Raw genomic sequence first — 27,260 nt, 5'->3', positions numbered from 1 at the left:
AAAGAATGTGCACGCTTTACGAAGAATGCACATTCTTTGCAGAGAAATATGCATTTTCTGACAAGCTTTGCCAGCATACCATCACCGAGTCACAAGGATGATTGCAAGCGTGACACCAAGCCCCTCCCATTAAACTGACCAAAAGGGTCACTCACCCAAACTCAAGGGTCTCCCCTCTGATCACGTGCAGACTCCGGAAGAAGGACAGGGACACCAAGGCGTAGGAACGTTTGATCATCAGGAAACCAGTGATTTCTTCAATTAATCCGAGGCTCGCTTCCAGCTCTGTTGCAATATTGCCTGGAAGACACAACAACATGTTATAAACCCATTGAGTCCATGGCTGGGCGGCATCCTTGGACGGAAGCAGCCATGTTTGTTTCAGAAAACGACTGTACGCAATCGAGCATCCAGACAAACAGCATTTAGAAATATGCAAAAGATCATATTAAGAGCTATAGTTACTATGTTACTCCAGAATCCAATAGTGCATTTTACCATGTTACTCCGGGTTGCATTGGTGAATCCTAACGTTACTCCAGGATGCAACAGTACATTTTAATGTTACTCCAGACTACTGCGTTGGGGCATCTAAATATGTTATTCTAGAATGCAACACTGCATTTTAATGTTACACCAGAATGCATGTTAATATGTGACTTAAGAATGCAACACTGCATTTTACTGTTACTCCAGAATGCATGTTAATATGTGACTCAAGAATGCAACACTGCAATTTAATATGTTGACATGCATGTTAATATGTGACTCTAGAATGCATGTTAAAATGTGACTCCACATGCAACAGTGCATTTTAATATGTTAAAATGCATGCTAATATGGCGGCCTTCAACACCATATCGCATACTATTCTTCTGGACTGCCTTAGAGAATGTGGTGTCGAGGGCTCCGCTTTACAGTGGTTTGAGAGTTACCTCTCGGACCGATCTTTCAAAGTGGAAATTGATGGATTTTCTTCCAAAAGTCAGATTATCAACAAGGGCGTTACCCAAGGATCAATCTTAAGTCCCACCCTTTATATGTCACCCTTAGCAAAAATAATCAGAGCACATGGTTTTGATACCGTGTCGTACGCTGACGACACACAGCTACTGATCACTCAGGGTCCGGACCATATCAATACACAGCACAACTTTATACAGTGTATGATAACCATAAATGATTGGATGTCCAAAAATCCTCTCCTGCTCAATGCGAGCAAGACAGAAATCCTGCTCTTCGAAGATGCCCAAAACATCTGATCTTCCAACTGGTGGCCACCCTCATTAGGGTCGTGCCCCTCACCAGAGCTAGCTGTACGCAACTTAGGAGTCATAATGGACAAACTTTCAATGGCTGACCATGTAAATACTGTGACTCGTACCTGCTATGGTATAATACGAGCCCTCAGGAAAAAAATTTTATGGATTCCACTGTACTCTCGCTTACCTTTGGTTCAGGGACTAATCATAAATCGCCTGGACTATGGTAACGCACTGTTTGCATCCATAAATGATAAGCTGCTATCTAAACTTCAAGTACTGCAAAACACCGCAGCTAGGCTGGTGTTAAATCTTCCCCCACGCTCACCATCGGCCCCCAGGCTAAAGACACTTCACTGGCTCCCTATTGAAAAGAGAATTACATTTAAGATATGCTGCCTAGTACACAAAACAGTCAACAATAATGGCCCAACCTATCTGGCAAAGAAACTGAGTAAATTTCAACCAGTAAGAGCGCTCCGTTCGGCCAGTAACCGCCTTCTGACCGTTCCTAAGGTACGCACGGTGAAAAACAGCAGCAGGTCCTTCTCTAGAACCGCGCCGGAGATTTGGAATACTTTACCGCTGAAACTACGTTTTGAAACAAATCACAAGACATTTCGTAAAGCCCTAAAAACGTGGCTTTTCTAAAAACACTCTGTTTTTGATCTGGCTTTCAGCTAGCGCTATGAAACCTACGGGTGAGATAGGCGCATAATAAAAACCAATACACACACACACAATATGTGACTCTAAAATGCATGTTAAAATGTGACTCTACATTCAATAGTGCATTTTAATACGTTAAAATGCATGTTAATATGTGACTCCATATGCAACAGTGCATTTAATACGTTAAAATACATGTTAATATGCGACTCTAGAATGCATGTTAATATGCGACTCTAGAATGCATGTTAATATGTGACTCCACATGCAACAGTGCATTTTAATACGTTAAAATGCATGTTAATATGTTACTCCATATGAAACAGTGCATTTTAATACGTTAAAATACATGTTAATATGCGACTCTAGAATGCATGTTAAAATGTGACTCCACATGCAACAGTGCATTTTAATACGTTAAAATGCATGTTAATATGTGACTCTATATGAAACAGTGCATTTTAATACGTTAAAATACATGTTAATATGCGACTCTAGAATGCATGTTATAATGTGACTCCACATGCAACAGTGCATTTTAATACGTTAAAATGCATGTTAATATGTGACTCTATATGCAACAGTGCATTTTAATATGTTAAAATGCATGCTATATGACTCTAGAATGCATGTTAAAATGTGACTAAACATGAAATAGTGCATTTTAATATGTTAAAATGCATGTTAATATGGGACTATATGCAACAGTGCATTTTAATATGTTAAAATGCATGTTAATATGTGACTATATGCAACAGTGCATTTTAATATGTTAAAATGCATGCTATGTGACTAGAATGCATGTTAAAATGTGACTAAACATGAAATAGTGCATTTTAATATGTTAAAATGCATGTTAATATGGGACTATATGCAACAATGCATTTTAATATGTTAAAATGCATGTTAATATGTGACTATATGCAACAGTGCATTTTAATATGTTAAAATGCATGTTAATATGTGACTATATGCAACAGTGCATTTTAATATGTAAAAATGCATGTTAATATGCGACTCTAGAATGCATGTTAAAATGTGACTCCACATGCAACAGTGCATTTTAATACGTTAAAATGCATGTTAATGTGTGACTCCATATGAAACAGTGCATTTTAATATGTTAAAATGCATGCTAATATGTGGCTCTAGAATGCATGTTAAAATGTGACTCTACATGCAACAGAGCATTTTAATATGTTAAAATGCATGCTAATATGTGACTCTAGAATGCATGTTAAAATGTGACTACATGCAACAGTGCATTTTAATATGTTAAAATGCATGCTAATATGTGACTCTAGAATGCATGTTAAAATGTGACTACATGCAACAGTGCATTTTAATATGTTAAAATGCATGTTAATATGTGACTCTAGAATGCATGTTAAAATGTGACTCTACATGCAACAGTGCATTTTAATATGTTAAAATGCATGCTAATATGTGACTCTAGAATGCATGTTAAAATGTGACTCCACATGCAACAGTGCATTTTAATACGTTAAAATGCATGTTAATATGTGACTATATGCAACAGTGCATTTTAATATGTTAAAATGCATGCTAATATGGGACTCTAGAATGCATGTTAAAATGTGACTCCACATGCAACAGTGCATTTTAATACGTTAAAATGCATGTTAATATGTGACTCTATATGCAACAGTGCATTTTAATATGTTAAAATGCATGCTAATATGTGACTCTAGAATGCATGTTAATATGTGACTCCATATACAACAGTGCATTTTAATACGTTATTCCAGATTGCATGGGAGCATTTTCATTGGTTACTCTAGAATGCAATAGTGCATTTTAATATGTTACTGCAGACTGCCCTGGTACATTTTAATAAGTTCCTCCAGGGTGCCATAAGGCATTTCAATATGCCACTACAGATTGCATGGATACAGTCTAATATGTTACTCTAGAATGCAATAGTGCACTTTAATGTTACCACAAATTACAGTAGTGAATTATTTGATGTAATATATCTTTGAAAACGGAGCTAAACTTGTCGAACCTGCTACCCACACAGAAATCAGTCATTCCCTGCAAAACAGGAACCCTCTGAGGAGGGTCGTGACACACCTGCAAAGCGGCTTCTGGCCACAGAGCAACGTCTGCACCAGTTTGAAATGTTATGCAAACCAGAGCACACAACTAGACGAAAAGGACATGATGTATTCAATTCAAAGTAAAGTGGTACAAAATAATGGTATTTCTTAAATTTGTCCACTGTTGTCCGACTAAATCTTGAAATGTCCCCGAAGGCCTTTCTTTTAGGCAGGCAGGCTTCTTGGGGAATATTCTTGCCTTTGCCGGAGACACATCTCTTGAGGTGTGGGCTGCCCAAGATACATCGAGGAAACCCCGCTGAGTGCACAAAAGTCCAGACGTAGAGCTTCAGATTCAGAGAACCCACTTTTCAAGACTGCCTCATCAAGAGAAACTCTTACTAGTTAAGAAAGAAGGGTTGGAATTGGACCAAGTCTGCTCATTACACCTACCACTTGAATGTAGGAGTTTATGGCTGTGAAAAAGACCCAGGGCCCATGTCAGTGGCAATGGAAAGCCTTCTAAAGGAGGCGTAACACACGTGAGGCCCACGATCAGGTCATCATAGCCCATGGCACTTGTAACATTGTGGACGGGACTACCGCCACATTCGGAGAGAGAACCCCATCTACCAAACTCAAATTAAGAGCCTAAGAAAAGCGGTTTGATGAGATTCATTATAGAGCGGAGAGTGACACAGAGGAAAAGGCATTTCCAAAGTAGGACTGGGGAGGTCTGTTTATGTTGTCAAGGACAGGTCAGGAGAGCGATGCGGATGACTTGGCTGTGGTGGGATTTCACAGGACGTACCCAGCTAGCTCACACAAATGTTTGGGATCACTTTCTTTGTGGACTGGAATGAATATTGTTGTAGTCTATCTCTTGAACAAGCCTGCAAAGGTTGCAATTAGTGTTGTTTTGGCATCTTATGAGTCACCGCTTGATGCACCTGGGAGAGGCGATGAACCCAACGAACCAAATGTCCCTTTTCAACCATATGAGCGTCATCAGACCCAACACTGTGCAATGGCTGCAGATGGGACAACAACAAAGAATGAATCATACCTCTGTGTCAATAAGCAGTGTGGTAGGAAATATCAGGTGGAGAATTGGCGGCGAGGATGGAAAAGGCTAGAAGGAAGCATCAGGCTCAGCGGCTCGACTGAATTAACCAACCACATTTATGGGCGCTCAAAGAATTTCATTCCTGTGGCTGTATCCACTTTGTGTTTTATCACCTTCCTCTATTCCCTTACTGGAGTTTGCCTGTCCTAACCTTTTCCTGTCACAGTTACATTTCATGAGTTTCTCATGGCCCTCTACTGAGTCTGCATTTCCTTATTCAATGATGCGGTTATTGTCGCTGATTGCACGTTTGGGGCAACGCCGTATGAACACTGTACGGATGTTTGAATAGTAGGGGTCGTTACTGCTCTGCCTTTCATACTGAGACAACTTTCGCAACTTTTGTTCTATACCTGGACTACTAGCTGTAAAAATAATAAAGAATTGCAACACACATGCTTCATGTTTCATCACCTTTTGGCGCTTCTCGTGTTCGTCACATGACAGCGACAAAAACCTACAAGTTGCCAAACTCTTTTGCAAGAACACAAGCATGCCCGCCCACCACATTACAGTTTGATTTTATTCTATTTTGCTCCCTGTATGCTAGCCCCAGTTCACTTTTCTTAAAACCTTTACTGCGACAAGCTGGTTTGAAGAATAATTTGCCCGCAATGGAATTTTTACAAAGGCTACCCTCAGTCGAAATATGTATTGGTATTCTGAATTTTATTAGGAACGCCATGAAAATAAGAAACTGTTATGAACAGGTTGATTTTTAAAACAGATCCTTTTAGTTTCACACGTCATACTCTATGGCTCCGTTTTCTAAGATTTTAAGATTTAGTTAAAAAAAATTTTGATATTTTAATGGATTTGTCTTATGTTTGCACGTATTTTATAAATGTATACTTTTTGGACATTTTTAAGCGTCAAATAAAGATTTCGAACTGAATGCATCAGAGTCTTCCATTTAAATAAAAAAGAAAGCGCTTACTCCCTCCACGGATGTTGATGGTCAGACTTCCGTTGATGATGGTGCAGCCCTGCAGCTCCTGCGCGGCCGTCACCGAATCGATGACTTTCACAGAATGCACCTTGTCGTCCTGGTATAGGTTGCAGACCTTGGGGCAAAGGCCGTCGCATGGCGAGCAGTTCAAGCTGTGTGGCAAGAGAAAGGGAAGGGTAGACACAGAAAAGGACCCTTAGAACATTTACCACCATGAGACGCCGCGCAGTGCAGTGACGCATGCAGCCTGTGGTGCAGTGATGCATGCAACGCGCCAGCAACGGTGCAACAGGATCATCCAATTACTAAAAAAAGCACAGATCTTATTTCTTTCACATTCTGCAGGAACCAGGACTGCAAAACCACTGACAATAGCCTACCCACACTCACAAATTGTATTAAAAGCAGTAAAATCCAACTAGCACTGATCTACGACACTTGAACTCTAAGAGGCAATGGGAGACTCCTCAGAGATGCTGTGAAAATCTGCGAATATAGCCAACGTAGGTTCACCCGGTGGGTGGCAGTGACTGCCGATGGCTCTTTTTTGATAGTCAAGGAGTAAAATAATGAAGTTTTGTATTTAAAAACGACAAAGTACCCTGCTCAAGGGCCTTCTGCCCACTACATTACCCTTACAAACCGTGAAAATTTGCTTGGAAGACAGCAACAGGAGTGTAAAGCTCGTGCAAATTAGAACACTGCTCAATAAATCAGACACTCTTGGTTCCCAAAGCAGTGGCAGGTCCTCCGCTAAGGTGGAGGAGCGTCGCCCCACTGCTCGTTGAGCAGTGCAAAAGAAAAACTAAAATGCTAATAACAAGTAGTTAGTATCATTTTATTTTTCTTTGCGGGATTCAGACTCCAGCCAGGTCGGGCGGGGCGGGACTAGGCTCCCCACCGTCAGAGGCAGCATTAGTGGTTTGCACTCCCTCCCTAAGTGCGCATGACAGCTTGGTCCGCCCTCTGTGGCCGTCCAAACAGTCATGCGCACTTGGCATGTTCTCCACTAGGCTGTGTTGTACAGCCCAGTGGAGAACATGCCCAGCCTCCCAGGTGCTGCTTGCAGACCAATCACAACCCTGCTACTGCAGTGCCGTTATTGGCTGGGAGAGTGCGGGAGACTGGGTGCTTCCGGGCTTTGCGAGGACCGAGGAGAGACATGCGGCGGCAACAGAGGCGAAGAAGGGAAGTTTATTTTTTATTTTTAGATCATAAAATATCCCCCATCGACTCACCACCCCTGTACAGAGGCAGCCACCACTGGAGAAGGTTCTAAGCTTTTGACTGCACCGTGAACAAGGCAGTGAGCTATGGGCGGTTGCAGGGCACGCAAGTGTGAGGTACAGAGCTCCAGTTGGAGAACAGAAGCACGGCGAGGCTGCTGAACGAGGACGTCCAATGCACATCCAAATACTGAAAGGTGGCATGGGTACGAGAAAAGGCTGCAGGGTAAAAGAGAACAGGAGAAGAGATCCAAACTGCAGCAGATACAGGCAGGGAGTGGAGGTATACTGCAGCACTTCTAGGGAACTGATGCAGAACTTCGCTCTGCAGTAGATACAGGCAGTGAGTGGAGGTATACTGCAGCGCGTTTAGGGAACCGATGCGGATATTCACACTGCAGCAGATAAAAGCAGCAATTGGAGGTATACTGCAGCACATCCAGGGTACCAATGCAGAGTTTCACACTGCAGCAGATGGAGCCACTGAGTAGAGGTACACTGCAGCGCATCTAGGGAACCCATGCAGAGATTCACACTGCAGCAGATACAGGCAGTGAGTGGAGGTATACTGCAGTCCATCTAGGGAACCGATACATAGCTCCACACTGCAGCAGATACAGGCAGTCGGCTGGCTTATGATGTGGTGCATGGGAGAAACGGACGCAGTGATCCACATTGCACCAAGATACTGGCAATGTCAGTCTGCATTGTGCGGGAGACCACTGTACAGTAACATTCTGCAGTTCATACCATACAGTAGGCAGAGACCTGCTGCAGTGAATGTGACGACAGGGGCAGGGATTCATAATGAAGCAACATCCAGGCGAGGGGGCGCCATGCTGCAGCTAATGAGAGGAATCCAAGTACGCCTCAGTGCAGGAAGCATGTGGAACTGCACCGCCATGCAAGTGTGAAAAGGGTGTGGCCACTGGCCCTTTGTGACTCCAGCCAGACAGTGATGCAGCACGCTGCAGTGCATTGAAGAAACATGTTCAGCTTCATTTGAAGACACTGGCAGTGTGTGGCAGTGCACTGCAAAGCCTGCATGAAACACATGGGAGCTTCACACCACAAAGAGACACCAACACTGTGTGGAGAGACATTCACATGCAGTTGAGGACTATTGAGATGTTCATTCCAGCCCTGAACTGGATTTCACAGTCCAGAGGAATATGGCTTGTAGACTTCCTGGTGTAGCCATTAGAAGCCAGGCGCTTCCCATCGAGGCGCATTTAGTGAAAAGTCAGACTATGGAAGGACACCTCAGGTTCGCGATTTTTGATGGCGAGTGTCCAAGGTGCCAAAAAACACCTTGAGTCCATTATCATCTCAATGTTCATGTTTTTTAAGTGTTTCTTCATAGCCATCAAAAAAAGTAAAGAAACCAGAAATATGCAAATGGGTAACAGTATTTACAAATCACCGCTTTGCTGGTGACAAGCGGCTGGTCTGCGGTAGAAAGGTTCCAAGCACCTGTGTGAAGGCGGTATTGCGACGGTAGGGTGTTACGACGAGGATAATTGACAGATTACCTGCACCACTGCCCTTTTCATGCACATCTTCACCCTCCTGTTAGGGATGAGAGGAAGCTGGCGAGGCGCTAAACATGTTTACCTCACCAATGTATGTAAACGCTGAGGTCAATTCCACCAGCAAAAGGCGGTAGCATGTGATGACATTTTCCAAAAACTCTTTTACAAAAATTACTTTTTAAAAACATCTTTTACAATAGCATTGTTTTCCCATAAAATGCTAGGCCAAATGAATCACTCCATTCTATGAGGCAAAAGCGAAATTTAGCTTCAAATGTGTGTTTTTTTAAGTTAGCAACAGATTTTTTCAACCAGTAAAATTTATTAGGAACATTTTTGTAAACTGATTTTAAAATACATGAATATTTTGGACCATGTAAATGGACATTTATGGATAATTAGATAAAAAGGGGCAATTCCGAGTATTTTATTTACGGCGAGGGAGGGAGCGAGCGCAAGCGAGAAATTTAAGGAAATACACACACACAAATATATATATATATATATATATATATATATATATATATATCCAAAACCAATAAAGTGCTTCTAATGGTTTTCTCTCTCGTGTGGCCTCTGCTCTTTTGTAAGAAGGAGATATAAGTATATATGGATATAGATGTGTTTTGTGTATAGAAATAGATATGTAAATAGAATCAGGCATGCATATATAAAAAAAACCTAAATTGAATAAAAAGTTGTTAAGGAAATGTCAAAATCTGGGAAACAAATGTTTCGATCTAAATAATGCGCTACATCAAAAAACACGATGTTCTTCCAAACATGTTTTTTCAAACGCAATGCTTGAAAAAGATGTTTTGGGAAACCATGTTATCACACGGAATCACTACAAGGTACTGTCAAAATACACAGTAAGTTGATACCTATAGAACAGAATCTCTGAACGAGTATCTGTATACGTCATCCTGTGATGTCACCAATCACGGACTACCATACCAGTGAACCCCTCCCAACAGGAATCCACTGGCATTCGTACCATCAAACTTTTACTATGAATTAATAGTTGGATTGGCATGCAATACCTAGTAATTAGTAATGGCCCCTCAAGTTGTAATGGTCCTCTGCTATTTCTAAAAAATGGGGATACACAATAGCGACAACTATTTTTACCTTAAATTCTTCACCGTCTTCGGTAGAAAATTAGTAACTAAGCACTAACGGTAGCAGCACTGGTGATTACAACCGCTTTTATGGAATTTTTTTTATCTGTTTCTCGATCTCCCTTTTTTTAATCCTAAGCCTCTCCTTCATGGTGATCAAAACTAATTTTTCTGTTTTTTTAAACTTTTTTGGATTTCTACCACGTCTAAGAATTAATATATGGTGAAGCGTGCATTATTCCATTCGATAATTGAGCGAGCTCAAGATTCCACAAATCACAGGACAGAATCAATTTTTGTAAATACCAATTCTCGGGTGTCAGACTTGGCTCAGAAGCGCAACAAAAAAAAAAAGGCCCAACCACAAACGGTCTCTTTGGGAGTCGGGCTCTGCTGCGTCAATCCTCTCTTAGACCTCCGGCCACTAAATAAATGCCAATTTGTCCTCTCTGTAACTACATGCAGCCCTGATAAAAAGGCATCGTTGTCTCCAGAATAATGATTCAGTAAACGAATGTGTTTACTCAATCACATCAATAAATGCTTATTTTGTTGCTAACCGCTTTAGACCACGGCTTAGTTGGCGGAATCTCATTTGCGGATGGTCCGCACGACCTTGTACCCCTGGGTAATCTACGCCAAGAGGAACAACGCACCTTGTTACAGACAACTATCTTTAGAAAGGCAATCTGGCTACAGGAAACAGGAGCACGTAAACCTATTTGTATTGACCTGCTTGGAAGCAACGCGGTTGCTCGCCAACGGTGATGGCAAACGAATACAAATGTGTCACAAGGCCCCATTCTGAAGAAGACCCATGCTTGGGCCATGAACAGTCACCGAAACCCCCTCATTCTAGAAGCTAAGCTAAATCTGCCGCTATCTAGAAGTTGCTGCAGAAAACTGCGACACCCAACAAGAAGCTCCTAGCTTTGCCCTGGCATCTGGTGAAGGCTATGGATGGAGTTTCAAGTACAAGAAATGGATGGGTCATAGATGGTGAGAACGCTGCAACGTCAAGTGAACCCTGAGACTTACCAAAGATGTCACAACATCACAACGGGCATCATAGTCGGGCACTTCCTGTCTGGAGATATGGCGGCCTCAGAGTTGGAAAAGATGTGACGGCTAGCGAATAGCCTTGTAGTAGACGTCACTGGAGTGCATTCTATAATCTGTATTCATTAACTTTAAAGTGGGTCCATTTTTGTGCCTAGAGTGTTCAAGGCATTTAAAGTCCGTCAAAGCTTCCAGGGTCCTGTTTTGTGACTGATCAAATCGTGGAGAAGTGTGGCTCAATGGTTAGAGCGGCAGACCCTGATGCAGAGGTCTGGCCCGGGACCAGGGTTCAAATCCCGCCTCGGCGGCTCTTGGGCTCAATTTCCCCGGACCTGTTAATTCTCGCCTCGTGCCTATTCTAATCATGGGTCCCACTCTGCAACTCTGGGCAATAGCTTGCTTAATCTACACAACGGCCCCCACAACGCTAAGGATGCCTGGCTTCACCTTGAGGGTGCCCAGGAGTGGACGCCTCACAGGGAAAGGCCAGGATGGGTTCCACAGCGGTATTCGTACAAGCGCTGAGATGCCTCATGGTGATTCGTGCGCTATACAAGTACCATTACATTACATTACAAATCCGGGCTGGTTTTTAGGCGGATATGTTAATACACGAGGGAGGAAGAGGGGGGGTCGCATAGGAAGGAGTTTGGGGGAGTTGAGAATGTTGGTCTTAGTTTGGTGGCAGAACTCGGGACGGATTGCTTGTGGTACCAATTGGACGCCATTTTTCCACGCAGGGATAAAAATGAAACCACAAAACATTGTCAAAGTGGTTGTCTACGAGTCTAAAACACCACAATATAAACGCCAAGTTCTGCTGGTAAAAGCAAACACGGTGCTTATCGAGGGCCCATCTTCCATATGATGGAAGTAAGGTCGCTAGAAGAGTGCACACTAGCGATTGCTGTCCCAATCAATCGAGACATGGACTGTTCAAAACCTGAACGTTAGGTAGGCCTACCGTTCTTTCTCCAGCAGGAAACACCACTCGACCGCAGGAGGAGTACCCTACACTCCAATCTGTGTGCAGGAGGTGGGAGCTAAACCCAAGAGCGGAGACCAGGCCCAGGGAACTAATTGGAGCTCATTCGAGAGACCAGCTATGAATGACCAGATGGGTTCCATTGACCATGTGCCCCCGCTTTGGTCCATCCTTGCTCGACTGGGACATCGAGAAGACCATTACGGTCATTTTAATTGTTTGATATCCTTTGCTCACATACTCTCTCTGGGTTGGCCACTTCCCTTTACAGTTCTTTTAGCCGGCTTGCCAAGCATTCAACAAAATCAACCCTCACACAGAGCACTTTTTCCACCTACAGTGGTACGGAGTAGAAAGGTATCTATCAATCTGGGGCCTCAACGGCATCACTTGTGAGATGAGTAAGAGTTATACAGCTTGTCAGCATATTCACACTTTGTGTGCACGAAGAAGGCAGCGTGAAAACAGTCCAGGTCGGTCCACGACAGCTACCAGCCTCCGTCTGGAGGCAAAACGGTCTTGACTAAGTATCATACTGTGGGCCTGGATTTACTTGTGGGGGACACATACTAGAGGTTTGCAGGATCCAAGACAAAGAATTTGCCTTCTGGCACAACCCATAGATGTACATAAACTGAGAAGGTCATTTCGTCTTGAGATCTTAGCAACGCGTGGGGATTCTGAAATAGCCTGGATCCCCAGAGTTTAGATACTTGCCCGCAGACTCCACGTCCAATGCACTCGTCAGCATCTCACTGGTTTTCTGCATAAGAAAAAGTCTTCTTTCTGAACATGTGGTGCACAGGCCAATAAGACAGGGCCCTGCGGGGGCCATTAGTCCTAGGACTCCTGGCAGCTTACAGAACCTCGATCCATTGCCATCTGCAACTCGAAATGACCAATTATGATCATTTGTTATAACCGGTTGTCTTCACTTGGCGTTTAATTCTGGACTGACAACAATCACCTCGGACGTCATCCTACAATCTCAGGCCAATAGGCTCTACTGCTTCAAAAGGAAAAAAAGTTACTTTCCTATAAAAAAAGTTTTGTAGCTTGAAAGAAGTCTAGGTTTGCAGCCTGCGCGTGGTCCCACCAAACTATTCACCAAAGTAAGTTTGTTGAGTTTTTATGATCCCAAACACACAGTTTTCTACTTCTGTCTGGTATTCCCCAGTGCACGACAGACCTAAAGTATTGTCTAGCAGAGGCACAAGGTTACTTTGCAGTAGGTTTAATCTTCGTCAACTTTTATTATTTGGGTCTCAGTTTTTGGCCAGGCTGCGTTCCCTCGGACAGCTGGAAAAACATGCACTTTTGCCTCTTACAAAACTCTTCTCTCATAGGCTCAAAATCCTTCTTCTCCAAAATTCTACCTGAAATCTGAAATCGCAGCAGTACATAGACGGCCGCAATCTTGCATTTCATGAGGTTGTTAAACCTGGTCACAACCATGGCCTCGTTTTTTTTTACTCTTTCATCCCCCGCACCGCCTCAACAGAAACCCACATTGGGTCTCACCTGCTTTCCTTCTTGTTATTTTTCAGCCTGTTACTTCCTGTTCCCTTTGGAGCACACACCAAGCACTATCTTCCCTTTGGACTCTTTGTTACTGTTTTAACTTCTTCTAGGTTTTTTTGTCTTTGTGTTCCTCCATACATTTTGTAATGAGTCCCCCCTTACAGCTTCTATCTTTTGCCTACCACGGCTGCCGATGCGGCCGATGACTTGGTTTTGCCGTCCCCAGTATTGCGCTCCAACTTCCCACATATTCACACCCGATTTTTCGCATTATGGATTAGAATATGGGTCTCAAAGTTTTCAGATGCATTATACCTACCTTTGGTTTTACACCGTTAACAAGACCGGTTTTAGTTTTTTCTGCAGTTTTTTTTCTCCATTTTTGCTATTTTAAGTTGCATACTTTACCCCAGTTTACATATTTCATTTTCTTGTTGAAGATTGTAATATTCTTTTTGTTGTTTATTTCAAGATTGTTGTGCTTTTTGGCATAATAATTTGCTTTAATCAGCCCAGTGAAAATGGCACCAACCATGCATGGTAACTCGCGTGCCAATTCCAGATCAGGTTTTAGAAAGCTGTGCTTTTTAGGTCTTGCTTACCAGACATTGCGGGCTGCCTGACGCCGAATGACCGGCTGTGAAGTTAACGCGCGCTTATAGCTTGCCAACTGGGTGGCTTTCTTGTCAATCATTTGCTCGCCGCTTAGTCGATCGCTTGCCTTTCGCTCGTTTTGTTTGTCCTATTCCTGGAGCACAGCCTCTTTACCAACTTTTTCACTATGTGACACTTATCCTTCCATTTTCATAGGAACTACTATTTCTTTTTCATTAATTTAGGAACTACTTTTTTATTTAGCACTTCATGAGGCATGTTTTCTAGCTCTCCCCCTCATGTGCTGCATTGCCTCTTCAACCCCCTCCCCTGTACTGTGTTGCTCCCCACCCCACCCAGCCTGTCTGTAAACGCACAGCAAGAAGGTTATTTTCTGCTGGAGTTTGGCTGAAGAGGAAACTTTAAGGGTTGTTTGTGTTTTTTGCCCTGCAGTCCACATACTGCATGTAAGCAGAGGCCTCAGGGCACAAAGGCTTCTATGGTGCTGGGGAAGGGAGAGCTGCTGCACTCGCTCAGTTGAAGCTTAAGGCAGAAGGTGTACTTGGCATGACGCTGCTCCCTGTGCTGCTACAGAGGACCAAATGGCTGCATCCCGCAGAAAGTAGATTAGACTTTGGCAACCATTTCTAGCTACATTCGGACGCTTCCTTTTTCTTGTTAAATTCTGTTCAGAGCTTCCTGAGTGAAACGTATTTGAAAAATAAACCATGGCATTAATAAAGAGTGAAATATGAAATTCAAAGTACTGTTTCACGATACCTCAAGGTATGTGCTTGCTTTTCATCCAGTTATTTGCTTTTGTTTCCTTTATGTTATTTAAACAATACGTTACTGACAAACATTGAGAAAGCCAACAGGTCGGGACATGCCTTATAAATCCGAGACCTATTGACTTGGCCAATGCTGGTTATGTTATTCTTTCCTACACTCTAATTTAGACACAGCTTTAGAATTTGAAATATAGATGAAAAGGCATTAAAAGCGGACATATGGGGGTAAAGTTTGAACAGCCCCTCCCGTGGGAGTAAAAATATATCTCACACTTGGGTGCTGTGGTTCCCACGAGGCGACGTAGCACAATTTGTCTTTATTTTAATCTCGGGGGGAGTAGTGCCTCGGTGTCCCACCGCCTCCCCCACAAATGCATTCCTGGGGGTCAGGATGTCCTTACCCTGCCTCCGTGAGTGCTTTTTCACAAACTGTTTCAAGCCAGGGGAACAGAATTGACTGGTCCTATCATGGCAGCTGCCAGATTTTGATCAGAGTTCAGGCCAGCCAATCAGATCACTCAGTATGGTGGTACCAAAATGGAAGGCAGGAGAAAAAGCGCACCCGGCCAATCAGAACACCTTTTTCATACAGCGGGACTCCTGCAGTAACAACCACCCTCGCATACCTACGTTTTCATGGCTTTAACCCTTCATGCCCAGTCCAAACCCCTCTTTAAATGCTAATTCTCTGAAGAGCTTAAATGAATTTACATCAAATCACAAAAAACATGATGTCTGATTACAGTTCGACCTTTCTGTAGAACTGAGTGTAATTCTATTAAGCTGCTTTTACTGTATTGAAGAGCAAAGTTTCCTGTGGGAATTAACATGGGAAATCAATATTTTTGTCCCTCTCTATTTTTTCGTGGGCCCCCACCCGACAGATCAGCAAAAAACTTTTCACGAAGGAGTGGAGGTTACAATGCCTTCTGAGGAGAACACATTAAACCACCTTATAAAAGGCGTAAAATGTTAAAGATACTGTGCCAAGTTACTAGCTGAAAAGACGCATAAGGCCACAGGGTAATACATTTGGAAATGTGGAAATGAAACCCTAACTCTATCTCAGAAATACATAAAATCAAGGTACAATACCCAGAGGGTGAATAAATGTTCTATTTAGGGGGCTAGCTTGTGCATCGAATGTTGAGTTATCACTCTGGAGCGCGCTTGCTTGATAAACTGTCATTTTTGGCAAATACCGGCGTCCGGTATGGAGGGCTTAAGGAATAAAAACACCTTTGCAGGGAAGTAAGACAGTGTTGAGAAGCAATACCGTCACTGCGCTACTCCCGCAAGACTCACCACATGCAAATGCTTGCAAGCGCCATGTTTGCTTACTTGGTGGAGTTCATGGTGTACCCGAACGGGCAATCGTGGAGACACTCGTCCTCACTGTGCTACTGCAGCAAGGTTCACCACATGCAGATGCTCGCACGCGCAACGTTTGCTTACATGGTGAAGTTCATGGTATTCAAGAACGGGCACTCGTGGAGACACTCGTCCTCACTACGTTACTGTCGTAAGGCTCACCACATACAGATCCTCGCGCGCGCCACGTTTGCTTACTTGGTGGAGTTCATGGTGTACCCGAATGGGCACTCATGGAGACACTAGTCCTCAATGCGCTACTCCCTCAAGGCTCACCACATGTAGGTGCTCGCATGGTGTACCTGGTCGGGTACTCGGGGAAGCACTCATCCTTGCTGCACTACACCCTCAAGGCCAACCACATGTAGACGCACGCTCGCGCCATGCTTTACTTACTTGGTAGAGTTCATGGTGTACCCTGATGGGCACTCAGCGAAGAACTCATCCTCATTGCGCTACGCCCTCAAGGCCAACCACATGTAGATGCTCGCTCGCGCCATGCTTTACTTACTTGGTGGAATTCATGGTGTACCCGGACGGGCACTCGGGAAGGCACTCGCCCTTGTGGATGACATACTGGTGGCAGTCAGGCTTACGAAGGTTCTTGCACTTGTTGTGAAGGTCCTGGCAGTAGCTGAACGGCACACAGCGCCACCCCTCGAACTTGTAGGTGTTCGGCGGGCACTTCTCCATGCACTCGCCATTGTACTGGAAGTTGAGGCAAGCCACGCACTTCTTGGGGTTGTTGGGCTCGTAGCAGTTCCCCAAACACTGACTGTGGCAACAATGATTATCCGGGGTGCACCCATGCGACTTGCATTCAGATAGACAAACTGTGAACGAAGAAGAGAGAGACGTCCAGAACATTAACCAGCATCCAATGAAAGAAATTCAACACAAAGCGATCAGAGTACGCTCTCAAAAGCAATGCTCGCCGAAATGGACCATGCAATGCGCCAGCACAGGAACTAATATCCGATACAGCGTTGGCCGGGAGAACGGATAGGCCAACTACTTATTCAACCTCCATGGCTTCTGATCAACTAGTCAAGCAAAGACAGGCTACAAGGGTTACAGATACACGCTCACGCTCCTCCCCTAGTACGTCAACTCTGCTTGGTGTCGCACATAACTGAGGTGCGTCGCTAGCGGTTGTCAGCCACCCCAGGCTGAGCAGTGTACAACAGGAGCCTTAGCAGATGTGGATATAAGGAGTAATGTGTGTGGCTAAACCAGTGCTTAATTTGAGCCCACGGTTTCCGGTGCTCTGCACCAGCACTTAATTGTCATCACCACACTTATGAAACTCTACCACATGGTGGCGCTGCTCATTTAATTTAGAGATGAGACGAACAATGGTTGTTTATGAATACAATATACATTCAAAAAAATACTATACCGGTCTCTCCAGCCAGTCCTTTTGCTTTGGGGACCTGGAATAATCTGAAGTGTTGCACTTGCAGGCGACAGCAGTGATTTGTACTTGTTTTGGTACAGTCATCGGCAGCGATGACGGGCAATGGCTGGTGCAAGCTGCAGTGGGCTCCTGGTCAGGGCCCTGGCATTTATTATTTAACAAATTAAGCCCTGGGCTGAACTAGTCATCATGACCTGGGGTATGAGGGGATGTCACTGGTACTGGCCAGAATGACGATGCAGAAGTAGTACATTTACTCCGGGAGCCCATGGACCAGGCAGGGAAGTCATGGGCATCCCGCGTTCTCCATACATTGATGGATTAAATACTCAAAGGGTGAATATGCCAATAGACCTTAGAACATATCAAGCGTGAATCAAGCCCAGCCTCAACTCTGGAGAGATGCACGAGGCCAGGGAAGCAGCATGGCAGCGCGTGCCCGCCCCAGCACCAACACGGAGGCCGTCTGGTCCGGCATCCAACACGGACTTTTAGGTCTGGCCTAGAGGCAACTTTAACCGTGTCACCAGCCTCATGTTTTCCAGAGCATTCATATTAAAGATACATATGCATGTGCAGGAATCATGGAAATTCTGGACAACACTGTTCACCCATTGGCATGTAATACACAATTTACTAAATGGGGTAAGAGAACAAGCTACCTGCAAGATATATGGTGCATTCACAGAAAATATATAGATCAGGCCTTAATCTATGTGAAAACAATTCTTTTAGAGATTATTTGCTGATCAAATTATGACAACAGTTCGTTCTTAAAAAAAAGACATTCATTTATTATATTTAGTTTTTTGTGATCAATTGATGTACTCTTTTTACATCACATATATCAACTATATATTTTTCTTTTCTTTATTTTTTTTGGTAGTTATTTTCCAATTATTTCAAAACGCACAATATCTTTTTCAGAAATACAAACACAATGTAGCACAATTTAACACAAAGCTATTAAAATCCTAGAGAAGGAGTTACTGAACAGTTTAAAGGCTGGTGGTCGATGAAACACAATTCACTTCCACTCACCCCCAGCCTACAATGTGGAGCAAAGGGCCGCCCATTTCAGTCACCGGCTCTCTTCGTTGTGAGTGACAGCATCTCGCACACGTGCATGGCCGACTAAATTGAAGTCCATTAAGTGTCAGGTTGGTGGGCCAATCCCTCTTTTTATTTCTTTTTTAATTTCATAGTTTGTTTTTTTAATATTTAGAAAGGGTCTCTTTTTACTGACCCCCGGCTGAAACCGTACCCTACTGCCTTTAGCCCAAGGTCAACCCTGGTAAACAACCCAAAATCTAACCCTGGTAAAAAAAGAGTGTAGAGTCGAGGTTTACATGTGCACCCCCCCCCCCCCCTCCCTTAAATACGTAAGCTTTAGAAAACAGAGAAAGGGCGTTTACAAATGTGTTTAACTTTAAAAAACAATAAACATCCATCGAAAGGCACGCTGGTTCGTTGCATGTGAAAATATTCAAAAAAACATGAAAACATATTTCATATCATAGTGTAAAAGCAAAGTAATGCATTGAAAGTTTCAAACATTTACTTGTTCAAGTAGTTTTGCTGATTTGACTGTTGTGGCTTCATTTGCTGTCCATTATTTCAGTAAAACTTAAAATGTGGGCGTCATCCTCTGACAAGACTCGCGGTGACGTCATCATACAGCACATACGTTTTCATAAATAGGATCGACTAAAGCAACATTTATAAAGACTTGCGTTAAACTCGCTGGTCACACGTGTGTATGTACCATCAGTGGGGCCTGCTCCGCCTTTCATCCATCCTTCTGAGATGGCTGTGAGGCGTGCAGGCAGATACTATTAACGTGGTGTTTACAGTTCAATAAAGCAAAAATACACTTTGGAAGCAAACGCTATTTAGAGAAAGAAAACGTTTGCAGCCTGTGGGCGAACAACCCGTGGCGTTTGTGACCTCCAATCACACCCCCTGGGGCGCAGCACTTCCTCTCCAAAAATGTGAATGAATAAATACGTCCTTCCTGGTAACCTGGCGGGCAAAGCATCCCCGCACAACCACAAAAAACAACACAGCTTCCGCTTCCGGCGCACTTGTGCAACCCCTGCCTGTCCTGGGGACATTGCTCATTCTGCCACCAGAGTAGTAGACATGCTTTTCAGCTTGAAAATACTAAACCCGGGTTTATCTTTTTATTTTTTTATCATCATTTAGGTGGTTTGTTAAGCGCTGGTTGTCATTTTAGGACAGCCTCTAGGCGCTGATGGCCGGATTAGGGACCATCCTGCCATCCTGCTCCGTGGTCTCCCAATGCGGACATACCCAGTTCATTTCAGCCCCTCTCGCGACACTGACACGACTCCTGAGCCGACGTACACGCCGCGACGCCCGTTTCCAGGCGCATGCCATACGCAGAAAGACACGTTTTGCATTTTTGAACGTTCAGCTGCTCCTAGCAGCCTCCCCCCGCCTCCCCACCCCGGTGGACCGGGGCCAGATTCACATTAAAGCCGCCCTGAGCTTCTGTTTGTCAAGTGCGCTGGCGCCGCAGGAGCAGTAAATATGTTTACATTATAAAGCGCTTTTACAAACGGGTCAGGGCGGCCCTCCCCGCTTGCTGAAAAGTATACACAACACTTAACAAAGTGTCCTGTCATCAGGCAAGCGACTGACTCTGCCCCAGCAGAGCTGGCCTTTCAGAGGTAGCATATCCATATCTTCAACAAGGAGCACAGAGAGAAAAAGAAAAGCAGGTCGCCCTCCACTCAAAATCTATTCACACACAAAGACCTGCTTTCTGAGGCGTCTAGTTTCCAAGCGCTCCCACTAAAACGTATGCACAATACTGTAGTTTTCTACTTTACATAAACGCCTCTTATTCCTTTACTTTTTGAGGTCGCCACATCACGTTTTTCGCCTCTAGTTTCAGAGGTAGCGCCTGTTTTCCTCTTCGCGTCCCCCGTGGCTGGCGCCATTACCACAATCGTGGAAGGCCACACCACGACAGGCCAAATCTGGTGGCCCACGGCAGGCCGCCAAATCAGGTGGCCCACGGCAGACCGCCAAATCTGGTGGTCCAGGGCAGGCCGCCAAATCTGGTGGCCCAGGGCAGGCCGCCAAATCTGGTGGCCCAGGGCAGGCCGCCAAATCTGGTGGCCCAGGGCAGGCCGCCAAATCTGGTGGCCCAGGGCAGGCCGCCAAATCTGGTGGCCCAGGGCAGGCCGCCAAATCTGGTGGCCCTGGGCAGGCCGCCAAATCTGGTGGCCAAGGGCAGGCCGCCAAATCTGGTGGTCCATGGCGGGCCACCAGGGTATTTACTCTACACCCAGCCAATAAAGAGGACTCAGGTGCCCAGGGGAACCGTTGTGTCAGGAGGTGAGCCGAGATTCATTTCATGGCAGCAGATTCTACAGCTGAGGTGTCCAACACGCGTCTCAGAGGGCAGAGCAATGCTGCTTCTTTCACGATTTCATTACAAGACCGGAGGCTACCATTATGCAATGACTTATTTACTGCCCCAACATGCAGCCCTTTAAAGAATGTTCCTACATCATAAACATTAGAATGTTCGTGAAAACACTATAAATATCCAGTGCACCATCTCATCTTCGTCTTTTATTCATTCGCTGCTCCTCCAACACCGATAAGTATACAATCCGCTTGAGGTTTTACTACTTCTCTAACGCTTTGATAAGTTGTCCTGTTGTATGACTTAGCATATAATGTTACTTTTGTTGTCATTGTAATTTAGATTGTAAACAAACTAATGTTTATACCCTACCAGAATATGGTAAGCCTGTTTATGGTGGGGCCTGGTAAGCGTTTTTTTCCATTTAACCTTAGGAGTCCACCACTCGCGATTGAGACTAGATAGCGTCTTCAGTACATCTTAATTTAGGAACAAACAATAGTTAATATAGCAAAGTATAGTCAATGCCGCCCGTCTTTGACCTGAAGACGCGACCAGACGCCGGCCGACAATGCCGCGCTCATCAAACCTGCGGAGATGCTGAATAATTTTATAAAGAAAATAATCTTAAAAGATCTTTAAAAAGCAACCAATTGGCAACACCCATGGTCACGGGGGAGGGGGTGGGGTCAGAAACTTAATTATGCAGAAAACAGTCTGAGTAATGTTAAACTGGTCATGGATAACAATAAGAAAGATAACACAAGGGGAACAATTTACCACAAAATCCCTGCCTGCATTCCAAACCCTGGAGGAACTAAACCCAGCCCAACCCCTTCGACTATCCAACCTTCACACTAACTTCAACCACAATCCTAACTGCAAACCTCACGGTCAAACGACAGCCACCCAGGCCCAAACCATAATCCAGCCTTTGATCTTTAATCCAATCCTACAGATATCCCTAGTCCTAACCCTGACCCCACTACAACCATCCTGGAACATGACCATAGCCACAAAAGTTAACATCACCTCGCACAATCCTAATGCAGCTAATTCATGGCCAGAACCAAATCTATACAAGGCTGAAATTGGTAAGCACAAAAAACACAAAGTGACCCAAAGTGTGCATTGCTGACCGCAAAAGTTGTTCATTTGGACTTTTCCCCATTGTGACTGCACTGATAGCCCCAGACTACGTCTTCAGTGGCCGCCAGACGTCGTTGCATTGTCGCAGGATTGCTTCTCTCTCACCGTGGCACCTCGTCGCCATAGAGCGCCAGGGCTTCGCTGGGAATTTTGGATGCACCAGTCAGGAAATCCTCACTATTTACTCTGGGGGGTTTAGCTCTCTACGGACAGTAAGCCATAGAATCCCATTTTTGCAGCTTAAAGGCCGATTTAGCAACCTCACACCGCCCCTTCTGTTCTCGGCTCCATACCTCAGCATATTGAAGGCGACTCAGCCGAAGAACTGATGGCCACAAAGCCACAGGGAACCTTTTGTGTTAGAGAAACATTCCAAAAAAATGGCGGCCAAACTGAGGAAATGACGATCACCCCCCCCCCCCCGACACAAGCCACGCCCACACTGTGACCCTGCACTGTTCCGCCACATGGTCGACTACTGGGCTGACATATCAGCAATCACAAGGTCAGACACCACCCTCTGGGCTATGTACTGGCACATCCACACTGAAAGGGTTACTAGGCCGCGGGCTCAGTAGTCACAACATCGGGTGCCATTATCTGCGCTGTGCCCATTCACGGCGGATCATGGCAGGTGACCATGGTGAGGATTCAGATGTCAACATGATCACATGCCGGGCCGCACGCAGCTCAGCGACAGTCGGCAAGCAACAAAGGATTAGTCGCGAGTACCTGTACCATCCAGCTTGCTGCGAGCATCACCCATCATTTCAATAACTGTATCCACATTTTTATTTCTGTAGGTTACAATACACTCAAGAAGTGCCTTCCTAATTAAAATTACCATCAATAACAAATCTCTCTACTAATCGACTAACAAATTTAGAATCAAGCATCAAGGCCCGTGGGTGACGCATGCCAACCAGCTGTCGAACATTCAGAGGCAGGGAACAGGTCTTTGTAGACATTCTAGATTAAGAAGCTTCTCAGCTCCTTAAGAAGGCCAAACCACAGGCAGAGCCAGACAGCACCCAGCAACCACACTGGCCAAATTTGAGCCCGAGTTATATACGTACGCTTGAAGTTGAGCTCAAGAGGAGCTCGCATCGAAGCTCCCACACTGAGCTACCGACCACCGGGAGATCTATCTTCTCAATTCACAACCAACCCTGATTTCTGGATCCCCTCCAAGGTTTTTTTTTTCAGGACTACCTGGAAATGCCAATTTGTTCCCTACATTTGCAAACAGGCATATTTTCACTTTTTGAAGGTAATCGGCACCCCAACCAATGGTAACGGTCCCTGGATTTTTTCCAGCTCCCTTGGAGCGTACCTGGAAAGAGATTCCTCGACAGCACGTCAGATATCAAGCCAAATCGTTCAGGTATTAGGCGGCGACCGCAGCATAATCCCTTTCCCTTAGAAAGTCCTTGGCTTCGGGAGACCGCGCACAAAATACCCAATCTCATTTAGCTTTCAGCTCAGTTTTCTGCATGACGCAGCAAGGGATGTTGGCATTTCCATCACTATGGTAACTGTGTTTTTCAGACACCGGTAAAACCACACAAAAGCAAACATGGTTAAAAACAAATCACACCTGCAGAGAGAAATGACTAGGAGAAGAACTCCTGGCCTATGCTCTTCAACCTGAAGAACTATCATTAGTGGCTAGGACGCGTTCCAGGTGGGAACAAGATGTGATTTTACACCCGGTCCAACAGTGGGACCATGTGGCGTGGGTGGAGCATCGGCGCGGGCCTGAAATGGTACAGCCCACTAGGGCGCTCTACGATCACAGGGCATCTGCCTATATTTCAGACCAATTCTTGTTAGATGTGCTGTGTTTTGTACAGTCCGATTCAAGCCTTCGACAAAGTATATAGTCACAATGTCCGCGAGGGACGATTCACGCATTAAAAACATAGGTCACTAAACACGCCTTTCGAGGGTTGGAGTGAAACAGGTGGTGCCGCGAGGTTCTTTGCTTGTCATGGTTGGACATCATCTGTGGCAGGTTCCTAAGCAAGCCACCATGGTTATTTCACCTGCATACGCCCGCTGGCCTTATCTTAGGAACCTCTGAGAAAGAGAGGAGCACAACCGAACAGACCTTACAATACCATACTTCTACAGGGCATTGCCAAATACAACATTTAACACCACAATAGCAAAAAACACAGTTGATGGACAGAATGTAGAACAATGTCATACATTTACCCCAGTACAAGGATCTGGGCCTAAATCCATCGTTTTTTTTGCACTCCACAGCACCCTGGGTTAGACACTGGCTATATGCAAATCAGCTCTGACCCTGTGCCCCACAATAGCAATACAAATGTGGCCACAGAAATTATTGTTGAGCCAAACTTGATTTAATTGAATGTATGCAGAGGTGGGGGAATCGGGACATTGAACGTCAATAAATGATGTCTTACTGGGTATCAACAAAGAATTTTACAATTTAAAATGTTAATTCTGGGAAAGATTAAATACTCATCACAAATAAAAACAGGTAATGAATTAAATGTTAAAGAATGCCCAGGGACACCTATCGATAGTTGTTAAAAATGTATCCTGAATTTAAAATATATATATCCTTCTAAAAAGAATTCATATAAGTACAATTGAACTGAATTGGTAAAAGTAATTTACGGGTATAATAATACTGTGCTTTCCAGATGTAAAATAGCCCCTCATTCAGTCCAACTGGGATGGAAGGATACAAGCAAACAGCCAATAGAAAGAAGATGATGACCCTATGGGCTGGTCCACCATGGAATTGACAATGTCTCACGCCAATGCCTAAAGGTTCCTGAGCCAAAGCAGCCAATGGCTGAAATAAGCTGAACCAAAGCAGCCAATGTCTGAAGGTTCCTGAGTCGAAGCAGCCAATGGATGAAATAAGCTGAACCAAAACAGCCAATGTCTGAGGGTTCCCGAGTGAAAGCAGCCAATGGATGAAATAAACTGAACCAAAACAGCCAATGTCAGAAGGTTCCTGAGTCAAAGCAGCCAATGGCTGAAGGTTCCCGAGTCAAAGCAGCCAATGGCTGAAGGTTCCTGAACCAAATTCCTCTAGCCTATGTTTAGAATGCAATATGTTCTCCATGATCAGGGACAAGCAGCCCTAAATGTAAAACCTCAGAATGAACGTTTGCTAACCTGACAACCTCAGACAAAGGACACGTAAATCTGGAAGGCAGGTTTCATGACAGGTTTTCAGTGAAACCACAGGCTAAGAATACAAGTGCCAATTAGATTTAATATAGGCACATTTATTTTATGTTGACATCCTGAACATTTGGCATGGATACAGCAGCCCTCCGGGACATAGTTTGGCCACACGATCAAAGCCAACATAAAATGCTTTCGGCCTCTATTCTATGAATCTGAACACGTTTAAGACACAAAACTCTGCCTCCATCTGAAATCCTGCAATTATTATGATGCTAAAAAAATTATTATTCTGCACCTTCACTAAAGCAACTTAGTATTTTGTGATAAAGTCGGGATATATTTTTTCTGCACAATAACCATATTAGGATAGAATTATTGGGAATTAAACAGCCGTTCAGGAAGGCCCCAAGTTGATGGTTTCAACAGGAGAGATGTAAACACACCCCACCCGCAGACACTTCGCCCCGAATTCCCTGCTGCTTTGCGTAGGGTGAGCGGCCATTTTTCAGCAGGAAGTGCGACAGCCCCTCGAGGATGTTCCTGCATGTCACAGTCCGTCACTTCCGCCCCTGGCGCTGCACACACCAAGAGAATGCTATTGATTCACTGCGGCAAAGCAGGGCTCCGCGCGGTCACAGGAGCCTGGCATGTCCAGGGTAAAATTGGATTTGACATCAATCCTTGCATTTAAAATAAAAAGACGACAGGTTGCTCCACACAGATGAAGTTTAAAAGCTAAAAAACTAAAAGCTAAAAATATACATTCTTAGCCCCATAACCAACATAAACATACTGCGAGGCTCACTTAATTTGTAAAACAAAATAAGTGGCAGGGCTCTCGTCAGGAGGCCACTGCAGCTTGCACCACACATTGCCCCTGCCAGTGCTGCCAAGGACAGCACCAACACAAATGTCAACCATCTCCCCCCTACAAGTGTAACAATTCGGATTATTATAGGCCCCCAAAGCTTTAAGAACGGCTTGGGAGGCAGGTAATAGTAATTTTTAGGGTATATTGGATTAATAATTTACCTGTTGTTGTGGTCCTCTCTAAATTAGCCAGACAGTGCCACCTTGTGGCAGACTGTCACAAGCACCGGTCTTGACAATTAAGTGCAGGTGCCGTGCACCAAAGCCACCGGCACAAATTAAGCACTGGTATACTGGCTGCCAATGTTTTCAGAATATCTGAAATTGGAGGGCGCTTGTACATACCGGATTATTTCACAAAAATCAAATGAGATCACAATGGAATACTTTTTTTTTAGGGGGAGAGGTGGGGAAAGAGTAAGACCAGAGTTCCCTTGGGCTTTTGCTTTTAAAAACTTCTACATAAAGGCTTCTGCCCAGTTTTACACCTCAAAGGCTGGAGTGAAAAAGAGGCACTTGAATACCGCACTCAATGTATTTTATGTACTTTATTTTCTGTAACATTTGTATAATGAAGAGATGCCACTTGCCAGTGCGGGACCCAGACAAACCTGCATGTTTGGTTTGAGTTTATTTATTTATTTATTTATTTTGAAAGTTTTATATAGCGCGAACAAGATCTTTGCAGATATCAGAGCGCTTTACAATGGCACGGGGGTGATAGTCAAGGTACATGTGCATAGTTACATAGTTGAGGTAGATAGGTACAAGGTGAATAGTTACATAGGTAGGTCAAAAAACAAACAGGAGGTAGGTCGCAGGTGAGGTAATGTCTGTACAAGGTGCATAGTCAAACAGTTGCGCCAATAATATAAAAGTATAAAAGTGTTGTGTTTGGTTTGAGTTGTGTGTGGTTGCTGTACGTCCTCTGTGGACCGGGGAAGGTGGTGTGCTACGTGCACCAATGTTGTACAAGTCTAT

At 44.3% G+C, this 27,260-nt stretch overlaps 1 protein-coding gene across 2 annotated transcripts in view; it reads right to left on the bottom strand.

The window, feature by feature from the left end:
- INSR (insulin receptor) overlaps positions 1-27,260 on the bottom strand; it is a 310,896-nt gene that overhangs the window by 58,182 nt on the left and 225,454 nt on the right. For both annotated transcript variants that reach the window (XM_086946970.1, XM_086946971.1), the window contains exons 3-5: positions 16,778-17,099; positions 6,055-6,218; positions 156-300 (exon numbers count right to left, since the gene is read on the bottom strand). In XM_086946970.1, the coding sequence (XP_086803096.1) occupies positions 156-300; positions 6,055-6,218; positions 16,778-17,099 (631 nt within the window). The remainder of the gene's footprint in view (positions 1-155; positions 301-6,054; positions 6,219-16,777; positions 17,100-27,260) is intronic.

The sequence above is a fragment of the Lissotriton vulgaris genome, chromosome 12 (assembly GCF_964263255.1).
Source record: "Lissotriton vulgaris chromosome 12, aLisVul1.2, whole genome shotgun sequence".
Classification (NCBI taxonomy): domain Eukaryota; kingdom Metazoa; phylum Chordata; class Amphibia; order Caudata; family Salamandridae; genus Lissotriton; species Lissotriton vulgaris.
The sequence above is the reverse complement of the archived record's forward strand: the minus strand, read 5'-3'. Positions and strand labels throughout refer to the sequence as shown.